Source organism: Silene latifolia, chromosome 7 (assembly GCF_048544455.1).
Source record: "Silene latifolia isolate original U9 population chromosome 7, ASM4854445v1, whole genome shotgun sequence".
Classification (NCBI taxonomy): Eukaryota; Viridiplantae; Streptophyta; class Magnoliopsida; order Caryophyllales; family Caryophyllaceae; genus Silene; species Silene latifolia.
In genome coordinates, this window is record NC_133532.1 from 8,552,214 (window position 1) to 8,568,819 (window position 16,606).

At 38.6% G+C, this 16,606-nt stretch overlaps 1 protein-coding gene across 1 annotated transcript; it reads left to right on the plus strand.

Moving 5' to 3' along the window:
- The first annotated feature begins 1,906 nt into the window (after nt 1-1,906).
- On the plus strand, nt 1,907-16,569 carry LOC141591615 (serine/threonine-protein phosphatase BSL2-like). The gene is made up of 21 exons (XM_074412003.1): nt 1,907-3,042; nt 4,766-4,826; nt 4,976-5,054; nt 5,703-5,782; nt 5,948-6,042; nt 6,148-6,247; nt 7,361-7,430; nt 8,291-8,392; nt 8,471-8,552; nt 9,151-9,330; nt 10,190-10,460; nt 10,756-10,993; nt 11,435-11,605; nt 12,395-12,633; nt 12,995-13,079; nt 13,187-13,285; nt 13,381-13,580; nt 13,669-13,744; nt 14,995-15,130; nt 15,247-15,386; nt 15,948-16,569. Exons 1-21 carry the CDS (start codon nt 2,655-2,657, stop codon nt 16,029-16,031), a joined length of 2,976 nt encoding a protein of 991 aa, XP_074268104.1. The 5' UTR covers nt 1,907-2,654; the 3' UTR covers nt 16,032-16,569.
- Nucleotides 16,570-16,606: the final 37 nt, after the last annotated feature.

Consider the following 16,606-nt stretch of genomic DNA (forward strand, 5'->3'; position numbering starts at 1 on the left):
CAGCTAGGTAAAACCCGAAAGGACGCTTATGCAAAATTGGGACGTGGCCGAATACGAAGTGGAGACCTGAAAGTGCGCTCCGGATAAAATGAAGAAATGATTTGCGTGCTACTGAGAGTATTATGCGTGGAAAATAAATAAATGAAAAGTTAGAGTGAAAATCCGCAAGGGCGGGCGCTTTAGGCAAAATGAGGGATGTAGGAAAAAGAAAAAAAAACATTTGATCTCCCTTTGCTATATATATTGGAGACCCATCTATATAATCATTAGTGTGAGTCTTGTTGATTGTTCCCATACTTTTATGGATCGGTGTTGATTTGATTTTGTTGGATCCTTTGAATTTACTCGAGGACAGTAAAGATCTAAGTGTGAAAAAGTTGATAAGACGGTTTTAGTATGTATTAAGAAGGTCGAATTAGTGAAGTTCAAGTGTCAAAGGCGGTGCTTTGATCGCAAAGTCGAAGATGAAGCTAGCTTAGAAACAATGAAGAGGAGCTTGTTGGTCGGTTTGTATGTCAAAGATGGAGTCCGAGCTTGAAGATAAGAAGGCTCAAGGACCCGAAAAGCTGCACTGGAATATGTGCACGAGTAGGAGTTGAAGATGGTGGACGCGTGTTGAAGAATATATGGATAACGCGTCTTGTATCCAACTTGTACACGAGGATCAACTTGTCAATAATAACCTTAAGGCCCTGGTCAAACGATGTAAAAATATTATTAATCCCGAAGCTTGGTTAATCATGATTGACAACACCTACAAGGATGCTAATCGAGCTAGCGACTAGTTAGTTAATCGAGATGTTGTACCCAACACTGAAATTACAGTCTTAGACATCCTTCCTATGGAGCTTCGTACCATTTGATAGATGAACCATCCCAACCAAAACCTTAAGGTGATGGTTGAGATGGTTCATCTATCATGGTATCAGAGTCAGTGTGACCGAAGGTCACGGGTTCAAATCCTGGCAACCTCAAAACTCCTCAAAAACTCGAAGTGGAAACCCAACACACGGTACGAGGGAGCCGGTGCACAACCAACCACTCTTCAAGCCCAATGAGCATTTGAGTGAGGGAGCGTAATAGGAATATTTATAATAGTTGGGCCTCAACCATCACCTTAAGGTTTTGGTTGAGTTGGTTCATCTATCACCATTATCCCGAAGGACATTCTAGGGGTAGCTATACCCCGTGTAATATTTAATTAGTTTAGTGTTTTTTTTTTTGAAGGGGTTCGCCCCTCTTTAACACCAAAGATAAATTAATAATATCCCGATTACGATAAATCATCCAGAGTTTGGCATCTCAAATAGAGCTGACAAGTCTGACCAGACCGGCCGACCCGAAACCGAGCAAACCCGACCCGACAGAATCCGAAATTATTGCGACCCGAAACCGACCCGACCCGACCCGACGATGCCCCGTAACCCTACACGACCCGATAATCAATGACCCGAACCCGACCAAACCTAACCCGATGACGACCCGACCCAGTATTGACACAATTAAATTGATGACCCGATAAATATTAAGTTAAGATTGATTGAATGGAAAGCGAATTAGTTATTAGTTTGATGTCTTTGACTTAGTAATGAAGTAACTAAAACAAATAATGGTCGAAATACTAATTTTGTGGCTAAAAATTGAAGTAATCGGTAAAATTGCCAGACTCGACAATAACCTGACCCGATACACCATTTGACCCGAAATGACCAGACCCGATAACAACCCGGCCCGAAAGGGTGGGCTGACCCAATATGATCCGAACCCAATATAACCCAACCTAACTTAACGCAACCCACACCCAATCCAACTGACCCGATTGCCATCTCTTCCCAAATGTAGAAAAATCAGTAGTACTAGAAGACCAAATAAATACTCGAGTCTAGAACAGTACACCCCAGCCGCCACCTTTTGATTGTTTCAGTTGACGTAGTCTTTGCCTTTTCCTCGTTTGACAGTCACATTATTTGCCTGCATTTCTTTTTCCACACCTGTTTTTTTGCTAACTTAAAAATCTCCTTTACAGTGATAAAGCAGACACAAACCCACAATTAAATACAATATTTAACAATTATTAATTTTATTTTATAATTAAATAAAAACAATTAACAGAAAACACAGACATCCTGTACAACAAAATCAACAACTCACGTTAATTATTACACTTCCTAAGATACACTGTTAGTGTTTCGATTCGTTTCCGTCCTCAAACTCACGGTAATTATTCGCTCGATTTTTTTTGAATCGAAAGAGGGAAAATATTCGGAAAGATCTATTATTACACTTCCTAAAAGACAACACTGTGTGATTTGATTAATTTCCGTCTTCAAACTCATGGTAATTATTCGCTCCAATTTTGAATCGATAAAGGGGAAATATTCGGAAAGATCTATTATTTACACTTCCTAAGAGGCACTGCTTTGTGATATTTGCTTGAATTTTGAATCAAAAGAGGGAAAAGATTCGAAACGATCTAAGTTAGGGTTTATTGAAATTACAAATTCATCTAGGATTATTGTAATTCGATGATTCGACATGTGTAATTATGTGATCGGCGATTTTTGGCGGTAATTTGTTGATTTTCCCTAGGGTTTGCATTGAAATCATCAATTGAAGCATCATTTTTGGGGATTTTGAAAAAGAAAGCGGTAAAAATGGAGGTAGATTCTTCATCTCCATCAATGGAGAACGATCAAGGTAGTATTAACTCTACGTCAACTCCAACGACAACAGAAACGACGTCGTTGTCGTCTCCGATGGATAAGGAAGCAACGGAGCAGCTTCCGCCGAGGTCGCCGTCGTCTGCGGTGGCCGGACCGCGGTGTGCACCGTCGTATACGGTGGTGAACGCGGTGATGGATAAGAAGGAGGATGGTCCGGGGCCACGGTGTGGTCATACATTGACGGCGGTGCCAGCGGTGGGAGAGGAAGGGACTGCTGGTTATATTGGACCTAGGTTGATTCTTTTCGGCGGTGCTACGGCTCTTGAAGGAAATTCTGCGGCTGCTGGAACTCCGTCGTCTGCTGGAAGTGCTGGCATTAGTATTATTCTTGCTTGTTCCATCTAATTTCAGTTGCTTAATACTGTATTTGTTTTGCTTTAGCTTCGTACTTCCGCTGTTTCATTGAGTTGTGTATGGTTTTCAAAATATTTGAATGTGATTTTGATAAAGTATACTCCGTACAGTTTAATGAAACAGAGGAAGTAGTTCATATGTTGTTCAGAACCCTAATGTTGTTCTATAGCTCATAGGAGGAAGTGCTGGCATTAGTATGATTCTTGCTTAGTCCATCTCATTGCAGTGGTGTATAGTTCTATGTCCCAATTATTTGTGTACGTTTGATTAAAAACCTCTCAGGGGAAAAGGTAGGTAGATAATTGACGGGAACAAAGTAGTACAGTATTTGTTTTCCTAAGAGTTTGTTTGTTGTAGACTTGTAGCTTCATAGTTCATACGTAGTTCTTAACCCTAATTTTGTGTTATAGGTCAATAAATCAAAGTTAAAGTTGTGGTTTTTGTTAGGCTTCATAGGCTTGGTTTGTGGATTGATATGATTCAACTAGTTAGGAGTAAGGGTGCGCATAGTTGGACCTCCTCAGCCTGCTGTGGCGGGATATTAAATAGGTTTTGTTGTTGTACAAGAGCTTTGATTAATAGTGAAGTTGCATAAGAGTTGTTACGAGTTTGATGCTTTGAGGTGGACAATGTGATTCGGTTTCAATGAAGTTGGACGGAATTGGAAGTACTATTTATTATGACGTATCGACTTTTGAATGGATTTATTTCAATACTATTCACCAAAGTTTGTGATTATGTTTCCACTTTCCAGAAATAGTGTACCAGAAGTTAATGGAGTTCCTCTGATAAGAGTTTTAGGGTCTGTTTGGATTGAAGGAATTGGAGAGAAGGGGAGGGGAGGGAAAGGGAGGGATTTAATTTCCTTTGTTTGGATAAAAAATATGGGAGAAAGGAAATGGAAGGGGAGAGAAATGAGAGGACTTATTTTCCCTCCTATAGAACAAACTATAATCTTTCCAAGGGTGGCAAGATTTGGAAAGAAAACATTATTTGGACTCTAATTATACCACCAATTATACCACCAGCATCCTTCAATCCTCCATCCATTCTTCATCTCCCTCCTTCCTCCCCTTCCATTTCCCTTCATAATTTTTGTTATCCAAACACCCACATCCCATTTGCCCTCCCCTTCTCTCCCCTCCATTCACCTCCCCTCACTCCCCCTCCCCTCCCCTTCCCTCCTAAAATTGTATCCAAACGGACCCTTAGGGTCAATTTATTACTGTTTATGATTTGTTGCCTTCTGCATTTCATATGCTTGATTTGAGATCATGAACTAGGGATCAGAACTAATAGGTACCCCTAGCTATTCAACTCTTGACTGAATTTATTTGATCAGTATTTACTAAGGTTGCAATTCTGTTTCCAGAATGAGCGTTCTTCCAGTTAATGTGTTCTGCTGAGTGCTGATAAGTGTTTTATGGGTCTTCTTATCAGTGGTACTATGTGTTGCCTAAAAATAGTTTGATAGTGCATTTACTGTGAGGGTTCATGATGTTTCATTGGCTTTTTCTTAATCCGTTTAATATGTTGTTATGAGCTGTGGGTGCCTGTCTTTTCTTGGAAAATTAAGTTTACTGGGACTAACAAAAGGAGAGTAGAAATTCTGAAGGATTCTAGACTTACCATGAAATGACTGTTTGGAGAGTCTATTGTGATTGAAATTCTGCTTCTTTCACATGCAGGGCTAGCAGGTGCCACTGCTGATATTCACAGTTATGATGTGCTAACTAATAAATGGTCCAGGTAAGCTGATGTTCCCTTACTTGTCTTTCTAAGCATATCATTTGTACACTGTTGCCATGTTAGTTGTTTGACTACCTGATGGAGAAATGGATAATGGATTATTTAAAAGCTGGAATACATCTTATTCAATCACGCATATCAATTTGCAGGATATCTCCCATTGGAGAGCCTCCCACACCAAGAGCAGCTCATGTTGCCACCGCTGTTGGCACCATGGTCGTCATACAGGTTGGTTATTGTAGCAGCATACAGGTTTCATATATTGGTAGTTGGGATGTAGTATTTTTGGCTAAATAGTGTTATTTACCAAATTAATTAGACTTTTGGGGTTCATTTCAAACTATTTGGGGCGAATGGGTCCACGTCATCAGTTCGTTTTTTTTTTTTTTTTTTTTTTTTTTCCATTTTTTAGGTGAAGCCGCTAAGTTCCCTAGCGGCTTGTATCTCTACCACTTTCCAGTTGGTGTAATGTGTGTTTGCAACTTTTTTGTACTGAAATAGTAAAGCCGCTAGGAAACTAGACGGCTTATCCTCTTCCATTTTTTCTAAAGTTGCAACATTGTATGAAAGGTGGAGCCCAAGCATGCAAGCCGCCTAAGTTCTTAGCGACTTATGCCCTTCTCTTTTTCTAGAACTTAACAGTACCAGTTGGAAAGTAGTGCAGATACAAGCCGCTAGGGAACTTAGCGGCTTCACCTAAAAACTGAAAAAATAAAATAAACTGATGACGTGGACCCATTCGTCCCAAATAGTTTGAAATGAACCCCAAAAGTCTAATTAATTTGGTAAATAACCCTATTTAGCCAAAAAATTCCTATTATTCGCTGATTTGTTAATGTATGCATTCTGACTGTTCTGCCTTTAATTAATTGATAGGGTGGCATTGGTCCAGCTGGTTTGTCTGCTGAAGATCTACATGTTCTTGATCTCACACAACAAAGACCGCGATGGCACAGGTTTTCTGCCGTACATGTGTAGAATCAATGTTTTTTTAGGGAGAGGGGATTTTTTACGATTATTATTTTGTGTGATTGGTTGGAATGGGGTTCATTTAGGCAATTTTGTTTGCCCCGAAATTTAAGGTACCTCCTGTAACTAACATTTGTAACCTATTTGACTAGGGTGGTTGTTCAAGGTCCTGGGCCTGGTCCACGTTATGGACATGTTATGTCCCTTGTGGGACAAAGATACCTTATGTGCATTGGTGGCAATGACGGTGAGTTCATTTTTTTGGAGTTTTTTCAACATTTTCTCTATTTTTTTTTTTTTTTTTTAATCTTTGTAACTTGACACCAATGGACATTTTGTTTCACTTCTGTAGGAAAGCGGCCTCTCGCTGATGTTTGGGCACTAGATACTGCTGCAAAACCGTATGAATGGAGGAAATTGGAACCTGAAGGCGAAGGTCCACCTCCATGCATGTAAGATCTCTCATGATTCCAATGAAGTCTATTGCATAACTTAATCATATTGATTTTGTTTTCCTTCTCTTTTCACGAGGTTACTATAAATTCTTCTAGGAATGGGAAAACTATTTTAATAAATGCCAGCGAAAGAGAGCCTACAATTTTTTTTTTTTTCGTAAAAGGCATAAACATAGATGGGAGACTATTTTCATAAAGTCGATGATTTTGTTTATTTTTTAATTAATAATTTTTTTCTTCTTGGAATATAACTTTTCAATCAAGGTTTGGAATGTAGGGGTAGTCATTACACGTCAACAAGTGATTATTAGTCACAACTTTGGACTTTTGGAGCTAGATTTTGTATATTTGAACTCCAATGAGGTTTGCGGCCTGGAATTTGGAACAGCTTCCTATTAATTAGTTAGTGCAATCTTGACCCCAAAGTAGAGACATTAAATGTTGTTTATTATGTATTTTCCGTGGCCATAAAGCTTTATTCTATGAATCTTGTACCGTAAAATTATTAACTGGTTGATAACCACGAGTTACTTAACTGGGTTTAGTTGGTTAGGAATTAGGATAATGGGAAATTGAACTATATTAGAGGGTGAAGATCATAAAGCAGTTAGATGGAGGGTCAGGCTAGGGGGTTTTTTATTCGCCTTATTGACTTTATACACAATTTGTCTATTACGGTACGACCTTCTTTTTTAGGCTTCTTGATGACTTTGATGGGAGTAAATTAACTCAATACAAACTTTTGGTTCACTGTAGGACATAGATGTGTAGTTTTTTTTAACCTATGTTAGTCTTTCAAGACTATTATGGCGATTTAGCTTTTTGTGGTGTGTCATCATTCATACAATTTAGACCAACTACAATGTCATGTAGAATCCATTGCCAGTGGTTAGGGAGCTGCAACTTTGACATTCTCACATACTCCAGCCCTACGCCATTATGTTTTCTTAGGGGTGTGTATCTGTAGTGTCCAATCTTCCTTTTTTTTTTTCCGCATACCATTACTACCTAGTTACTACTAGACTTATTTTGCTTAGTCTCATACTCTCATCATTTCACTGTTGTTTAATTTGATCGTTGATAACATGGGTCTAACTCAACATTGGTCAGGTATGCTACTGCCAGTGCACGTTCTGATGGTCTTCTTCTACTGTGTGGAGGGAGGGATGCAAACAGTGTGGTGAGTTGAACTTCAAAATTGTGATTTGTAGAGATGGCCCTCTGTTCACTCTTTTGGTTGGAGTGAAGATGGAAATATTTGTTTTTGTGTTCACTGCTGGGTTGACTGTTACTGAAAAAAAAAACTTAGGAAGAATGTGCTATGTGCAATTATCTCCTGTCATTTATAGCCACCTGCTTGAAGGGTTAAAGAAGGCTAGTTGTAAATATAGCAGATCTTACTTAAATTTTATATATAACTTTTGTCCACGAGTGTTTCTTTTCCAGTTTTCCTGTGAATTAATTCGTATGTCTTGTTGCTGCTTAATCTATTGCAATAGATTTTTGTGTTGCTATATTGATCCTCACGCATTTGGAGACCCAAAACAACATTACCCGAGTGCCTTAGCGGCTCCCTTTTAAAGCCCGGTAAGGGGAGTTGGATGTACGCCGTGGTACCCAGATGTTAAAGAACACAGAGAGGCTGTTTCAAAATGACCCAAACAATACATATGTTGAGAATTGCATTGTGCTACTGCGTCCACAGTAGGAGGCACATGGCACATTCAGTTTAATGAGCCATTTTGCTGTGTTCTATCGTGTTCCAAAAACAAGGAGTACAAGTCTTTGACCACATTTGAAATAGATAAAATGGATATTAGTCTTTATGATTACATTTAAGGATGAGATCCCTTTTGTTTTTACGATATGTTTGTGTCAAAGAAATTCTGGCTGATTAGGGCAAAGCTAGTTTCATAGAAGAGAAGTTCAGTATTTTGGATTACTTGTGCCAACATACGTACCAATTACCTCTTAATATGTTCAATATTTCTGTTTTCTTTGTTTATTTAGCTTGATTCTTTGCTTGTATGTTATTTGCAGCCACTGGCAAGTGCATATGGACTTGCTAAGCATAGAGATGGCAGGTGGGAATGGGCAATTGCTCCTGGAGTTTCCCCATCTTCTAGATATCAACATGCTGCGGTCGGTACCACCTCTTATTGCATTTTAGGAGTTAATCTAAATATGTTAGCAGAAGTAATTTATAACTACGATTTGCAGGTTTTTGTCAATGCACGGCTGCATGTTTCCGGAGGTGCACTTGGTGGAGGACGTATGGTGGAGGATTCATCCAGCATAGCAGGTACATTTTATCATAGTTGCTTCTTCAGTAGTGTATTGTGGTTCAGAATTATTTTTGTACCTTTTGATGAGTTAGACTTTTAAGGTCTCAATCGTAGAAAATTTTGCTGACTAAGGAGTCAAATCTAAGCTTGATGGCCGAGTCTGTAAATCTGTTTATTTTCATATTATTTTAAGCTGAAAGAGGACATGAAGATGCATTGTTAACCTGTTTGTTATATCTGCCATATCTTGAAACTGCTTATCTTATGATGATGCATATTAGAATAGAAATTGTGAATTGATTTTCTTATTTAAAAAACATTATGAATGGCTTTGTACTCCATAATTTCTTGTGCTTTCTCCAACAAATTGTGAACTGCTGTTGATCCCATGAGTCATGGATTGGGCGTCATGACAATATATCTTTATATTGCCTTTCCAATGTGCAAAGGGTGGCACAAGGGAAATTATGATGCAAACCGGTTTTGAATTCATGTCAAGAGTACCTCGTCTCAACGCTCAATGAGTCAATGACTTTACCAGATGAAACCTGAGCCTTAAAGCTAGACATTCTTATGTTTTTCAATAAAAAAAAGTTCACTTCCCGTCCATTGCAGTGTTGGATACAGCGGCAGGAGTTTGGTGTGACACGAAATCGGTTGTCACTAGCCCAAGGACTGGTCGTTACAGTGCTGATGCTGCTGGTGGAGACGCATCAGTTGAGTTAACAAGGCGGTGTAGGCATGCGGCTGCTGCAGTTGGTGACCTGATATTTATTTATGGTGGTCTGCGTGGTGGTAAGATAGTATCATTGAAATTTGAGCTATATTTAATCTGCACTATTGTTCTTGAAATGAGTGGAACACAGGAGGAACATAGAGCTTCTGCAAATTAGTTTCTATTTGTGATATTCTAATTTCTCAATGAATTTTGTTTCCAAATATGTAAGTTTGGGGGTGCTGAACTGCTGATGAATTAAGACTAGTGTTTTCGTTGTTATTAATGTTTATGGTTGCTCTTAGGTTTTGTTCTTTTTGACTGATAATTGCGATAATTAAATTGAACTGATTGATAGAAATTAACTTGACTGAACTAGACATTTCATTGAGCAGAACTTGTGTGTTGGAGTTATTGTTATACTTGTAGATAATTACTAAATCCCCCTTTGATATATACTCCTTGAGTTATTATGGTTTACAACCTGAATGATACTATATTGAATAGAACTGAAAAAATATTCATATGAAAAGGTCTTAAAAGTTTCATTGTTTCTGGATCTTTGGTGTGCTTGTAGTTATGAATTACTAGTCATTACTTCCTTGATTCAATCATTTTTCATTTGCTCCGATAGCCACCATCTTTATGCTTAGTCTTTTAGGCTTTTAACTTTTTAGATTTCTTGATGCTCCGAGCGTATTGTTTTAATTGTTTCCTTTTTTCGTTTTTTAATTGTTATGATGAGAAACATCTGCGGCCCCTTTTAATGAATCTTTATGGTTTTTGCAATTAATTTGGGTGAAAGAATTTGACAAACATTTGATTAAAGCGTAGGTATTGAACAAATCGAGTTAATTCCGAAAATGTGAAGCAGGATGAGGGAACAAGCATGGGTCTTGCTTATATAATTTTAGTTTGAAAGCTTCAGTTTTGATGTAGGTGTGCTACTTGATGATTTACTGGTCGCTGAAGATCTTGCTGCTGCTGAAACCACGTCTGCAGCCTCACATGCTGCAGCTGCAGCTGCATCAAACACACCACTAGGAAGGTTACCTGGAAGATATGGGTTTATTGACGATAGAACAAGAGAGAATGACACCGAGCCAGTTTCAGATGGTTCAGTTGTGCTTGGGAATCCTGTTGCACCTCCAGTAAATGGCGATATGTATACTGACATAAGCCATGAAAATGCCTTGCTGCCAGGAACCAGGTAAGCTTTTGTCAAATTTTCACTGAAGAACTTGGGTAAACTGACCTCAAGTGACTGAATCAAAATGAGAACCTTTAATAAGTACGACCCAAAATGATCCGTTACATCCAACTCGTAACCACCCATACCCAAATTGACCCTGACACATACCGAATATCTTAGGATAGTGGTCTCGAGAATGGCTCGAATCCTTATCCTTAAACGCAATCTGAATGATCCATTTGCCAGTTCTAGTTGGAGGAGTATCTATGATTACAATTTAAAGAGAGGGACTCAAAATATGAAGTACTTGCAGGAGGCTCAGTAAAGGTGTGGAGTATCTGGTTGAAGCCTCAGCAGCCGAAGCAGAGGCTATCACTGCTACATTAGCTGCTGCTAAAGCTCGTCAAGTTAATGGTGAAGTGGAGAGCCCAGATAGGGACCGTGGTTCTGAGGCAGAATCTAGTGGGAAGCAAATGCCATCTATGATCAAGCCTGACTCTACTACACCACTTACTCTTCCACCTCCTGGTGTCCGGCTCCATCATCGAGCGGTTAGTATCAAATCAGAATCTCGCTATTAGTGATAATTATATTTATGTCATAAAAATCGTAGTCAAGAATCAAAACTTTATTTGAAGTTTAAAAGGATATTCAGCTGTCAAAACGATTTGTGAGGTTTCTTTGGAAAAATGTGTTTTTTTTCCCTGAAAAAAAGAGTTAATGGTTTCCCATATTATCATTAACCCGTTTCTCTCCCTCTGTTTTTTTTTTATTTTTTTTTTTATTTTTTTTTTAAATGTAACAGGTTAGGCCATTACCCCTGTGCTTTTATAATAAACCTATCCATTTTTTCTGTTCACAAGTTTTTGTGAAGTTAAAAAAAAGAAACCATTTTTTTTTCCTGGAATTGGGCTTAGATGGGAAAGAAACTTTCTGCTTCTTCATCACAGCAGTGTATGACTTGCTGCTTTTTATGCGTCTGGCATTTGTAGGTTGTCATAGCTGCAGAAACTGGTGGAGCATTGGGTGGCATGGTCAGACAACTTTCTATTGACCAGTTTGAAAACGAAGGCCGGCGTGTCAGTTATGGAACTCCAGAGAGTGCTACTGCAGCAAGGAAACTTCTAGATCGGCAGATGTCGATCAATAGTGTTCCAAAAAAGGTTTGTGGATCTTATCTTGCCGTTGAAGTCACAAAAGCCTGCAACAACTGCTTGTTCTGAATCCTGGAATTTGCGTACATCTTATCACCTTATGTGCAATGTACTACCTTATCCCTTGACAAAAATTGGTGGTTTCAGATAGTCAGTGGCCCTGGGGAAGTAGAAAGCAGTAGACGATAGTTGAAAATATTCATTCTCCACGTGACATACATTCCCATGGTGCTAGTCAACAACATCAGCGTCATCTATTTATGCATAAAAAACTCTCACCTATGGCAGCATGAGGGGGTCCGATGCACACAACTTTACTTTGTGCGTTTCAGATGATCCATTAAAAATTCCTTGTAGCATTGTGTAGTACCAAGCTATTTAGAGTAATCTAGCAAGTCACCTCGAATCCTATATAATTCTCATTCTCGGTATCCACTTGGCTTTTTCTCGCTTTAGCTAGAAGATATACGACATATAATTCTTAATTTGTTTAGCCAAACACGCTGCACCTTGGCTTTGTCTCACAGAGTACGGAAAGATCTTATAATGTTAGGAGTTTGTTTGATATTTTATATATAGACTTATGCAGTTATGCTTGGGTAATCACTTGCTTTGCAAATTAATGATTTCCATCACCTTGTGCATTTCAGCAACTGTCTTGCTCCGCACTCTGCAGTTCTATATATCTAATACATATTGTACCAAAAGATAATTTTTTATTCTGATCATGCCCTGTGATTGTCTTTGCATGTTCTTTCTGGAAGATTGTGTACATAACACATTTGCCTTTCATTGTAGGTTATAGCGCATCTTCTAAAGCCTCGTGGCTGGAAGCCCCCTGTTCGCCGTCAGTTTTTTCTGGACTGCAATGACATAGCAGATCTTTGTGATAGTGCTGAACGGATTTTTGCCAGTGAACCAAGTGTACTTCAACTCCGGGCTCCTATTAAAATCTTTGGTGATTTGCATGGACAGTTTGGGGATCTTATGCGACTTTTTGATGAGTATGGTGCTCCATCAACAGCTGGAGACATAGCGTAAGTGTTGACACCATTTCTGCCTCTCACTATCTGATACAAATAATTGGCTTTGGCAAGAATGATTAATGGTATTAGTAGCAATCTTCTAGTGCCCCCTCTAAAAAAACTTTCATATTGAAAGTCAAAACAACCCAATAAAATCACTTAGAAGTTGGAACAAGTTGTCTAATGTATTAAATCTGGTGGAGATTTTGATCAGTGCAGTATGAATATCTATATGTAGTACCCCTGCATTAATCTTTTGTTAAATTAGTGAAGTAAATCTTTACAATAATTGTTTTATGGAGGATCATCTATGTTAATTAAGTCAATGACGTAGAATCTTACATGTTGATGCAACTAAATTAAATTTTGCCAGATATATAGATTATCTTTTCCTAGGAGACTATGTAGACCGGGGTCAACATAGCTTGGAAACCATGACTCTTCTACTTGCATTGAAGGTATTGATATTTCTTGGCCATCTTGCGCACCCTTTTCAATTCATCCTGTTCTTGGGTTTGATTAATGTTTATTTATATGTGGTGTCACCCATCTACGATACTTTCAGGTTGAGTATTCCCACAACGTACATCTGATTCGAGGGAACCACGAAGCTGCAGATATCAATGCCCTTTTTGGCTTCAGGATTGAATGCATCGAACGCCTGGTATGCCATATTAAAATACATGAACTAATAATTGTCCGGCTGATTGTTTGAGGTTATGTTAGGCAGACAAGGTTATTAATCTAGCTTTTGATTAGGGTGAAAGAGATGGAATCTGGGCTTGGCATCGTTTCAACCGCTTGTTTAATTGGCTTCCTTTGGCAGCGCTTATAGAGAAGAAAATTTTATGTATGCACGGCGGGATTGGGCGATCAATTAATCATGTGGAACAGATTGAGAGCATTCAGCGTCCAATCACTATGGAAGCCGGCTCTATCGTTCTTATGGATTTGTTATGGTTAGATTTACCTGTCTTTATTATTATGGTTGTCCTTGGTTTAGTGCTTAATGTACAGAGGGAGTAAGAGAAAACTGAACTCTTTCAGGTCTGATCCAACAGAAAATGATAGTGTGGAAGGATTGCGACCTAATGCCAGAGGTCCTGGTTTAGTAACATTCGGGGTGAGTGACCTCTTACATAAACATTGATTAGGGAGAAACCATGGCTAAGCTATATTTTTTTTTTCCTCCTGATTCCTCGTCTCCATTCTTGCCACTATGCCAAATTGCCAGTGGCTTACTGGGGCGATTTCACATTTTCACTACACCTTTTTGAACGTATGATTGTGGGTACTATGCCTATGATTCTAGCTGAACTAATAGTGAACTAGTGATTTCGTTTTGACCCTCTGTTACTACTAATCCTATAAAAAACTGTTCATTTATATTTCATATTGACAAGTGAAATGTGCATTTGTGTGCCCTATTATATTATTATTGACTACTCTTTTGTTTATTTGTATTCATGTTAATATAAAAAGGTTGACTTGTATGTTGCATGCTCATATGCATACTTCTGTTTGACAACTATAGAGCTTCAATTGGGTTGAGTTATTTGGAAAACTAAGTTTAATACTCCATATTTTGGCCTTTTGGGAACGTCAAGGGATAATAATCCTCTCTCTACAATTAACCCTTTGTTTGGGTAAGGAAAAAGTGAAGGAGAGTGGGTCCAAGATTGTTTTTGGTTAGTTAGTGATGGTTTTGGTGTTGGGAAAGGGAGGGTAGAAAACTAGAGGGAGTCCCATTCCTTCCATCTATCACAACCAACTTCACTTTCGATTTAAATCTCATGGTCGTGAAATTTCACTCTGCCTCTACCCTTCTTCCCTCTTCCATTTTTATTCAAGTGATCTCTCTCCTCAAATTCTTTCCTTCTTTTTCTGTTCATTGTACTTGGCTCTCTCCTTGTGTTCCCTTCAAACAATGTCCAAGTGCCTCTTTGTACTCTCATAAATGAGAGACGGTGTACTTAATTGTGGACAGAGGGGAAAGGCGTAAGCTTTACGCCTTTAATAATTTTAAGAGAAATCCATGCATCGTTTAGACTTGTTTGACAGTCGGTAAAAATGTGTCTTTTTGAGCACACGGCACAAACTGACTTGTTTTGACAGAGTGTGTGATCTTACCTCATTGTCGAGACAAGCCTACTGGTTTAACAGACTAAGGTTATCATATCTCAGTGCGGCCACAGGCTTAGTGGGGGTACTGGCATGTCAATTTTTTCTTTAGCAATGCTTTTTTACCTTGACATGGCATAACATTTATAGGACACTAGCGTGGTTTTTTCCCCCTTATCTTTTAAACTTTTGGTAGGATACCCATCTTTCAGTTTCGTACAATGTTTGACTAGTGGACATGTTATAATGCAGCCGGATCGTGTTATGGATTTTTGTAATAATAATGACCTTCAGTTGATAGTTCGTGCACATGAATGTGTCATGGATGGTTTTGAACGTTTTGCTCAAGGACACTTAATTACTTTATTTTCAGCCACCAATTACTGTGGTATGTCTTAATCATCCTTTTCATTTCCTTTGATTGTACTCCTAATCTTGTTAACTTGCACTTTCTCAAAATAATTGACTAGGGTGTTAAAAGCATTGATAATGTCTGTCATTTAGGTACCGCAAATAACGCAGGAGCTATCCTGGTGTTGGGTAGGGACCTTGTGGTGGTTCCAAAACTCATTCATCCTCTGCCACCAGCCTTTTCATCTCCTGAAACATCACCTGAGCGACATATAGAAGATACGTGGATGCAGGTTTGTGCATTCGTCAATTTATGCTCTAAATTGATTTAGGCCGAAAGCTAATGGGCTGTAAAGAAATAGCACCCAAAAAAAATAACAGCAAGTTTCTCTTGTGACGGACATATCCGTCATAAGCTTGAGACGGTCAAGTAATACCCATGTGGGTAAATAAGACAACAGATTGCTACTCCCTAGGCATTCCGCTTTTGTCTTATCTACCCCACATGGGTAATACTTGACCCGTCGCAAACTTGCGACGGATATGCCCGTCACAAATGAGAATATGTGAAAAAATAATAAAGTACCTCATTAGTACACGTGTACAACTAACCAACATTTTTAAAGAATCAGGGGTCAACTACAAATAAGAACACACAAAAATAAAAAAACTATAAATCAAATCAAGCCTCATTGATGTGTCAATGATGTCACATTGGCATCGTTCTTGAAGAATCAAGCGACGATAATCCAATTTGTACTCTTTATTGTTTGGTAGATTAAGTCGCAGACTTTCAGATGTTATCATAGTTATTTCTCTCTAATTAGTTATTCCTTTATTTTGTGTCACTGTAGGAGCTTAATGTAAATAGACCAGCAACACCAACAAGAGGCCGTCCTCCAGTGGCAAATGATCAGGGTTCTCTCGCTTGGGTATAACACAGACAGATGGTCGGGGTTCTCTCGCTTGGGTGTAACACAATCAGATGATCGGGGTTCTCTCGCTTGGATATAATTGATGATGACTGGTTTAGTCCTGGTTTCCTGAATTTGGCATCTTGTATAGCAAAATGCTGTACACAGGATTCCCCACTCATAGTCAACTCTTCAGCCATCAAAAATTGATCACTTGACCATACGTTTGAAGGTTTTTGGCGAAGGAATATATGGATGTATGATTCAAGCTACAAATACCGGTACGCTGATATGCTCTCTGGGCCAGAGGACGGTGTCCTCAGGGTCGACCGTTGTACATTGATATAATATGCTGGTAGAAGTCAAGTGTCTGGTTTCTGTTCGGGTGATAGTTTTGGGTTTTTCTTCTTATTGTTAACTTTTTTTTTTGTAGGGTGTGTTGGTTGTATGTTATTTTGTAAGGTCTTGTATTATATAATTCATGTTATTTTTAGTTGATGACTACCTTTGTTTTCTCAACATAGAAACAGTAAAGCGCACAGGATATGTATATATATATTTTAAAAATTTTCTCGAGAGAAAATATCTGTGATTTGTGG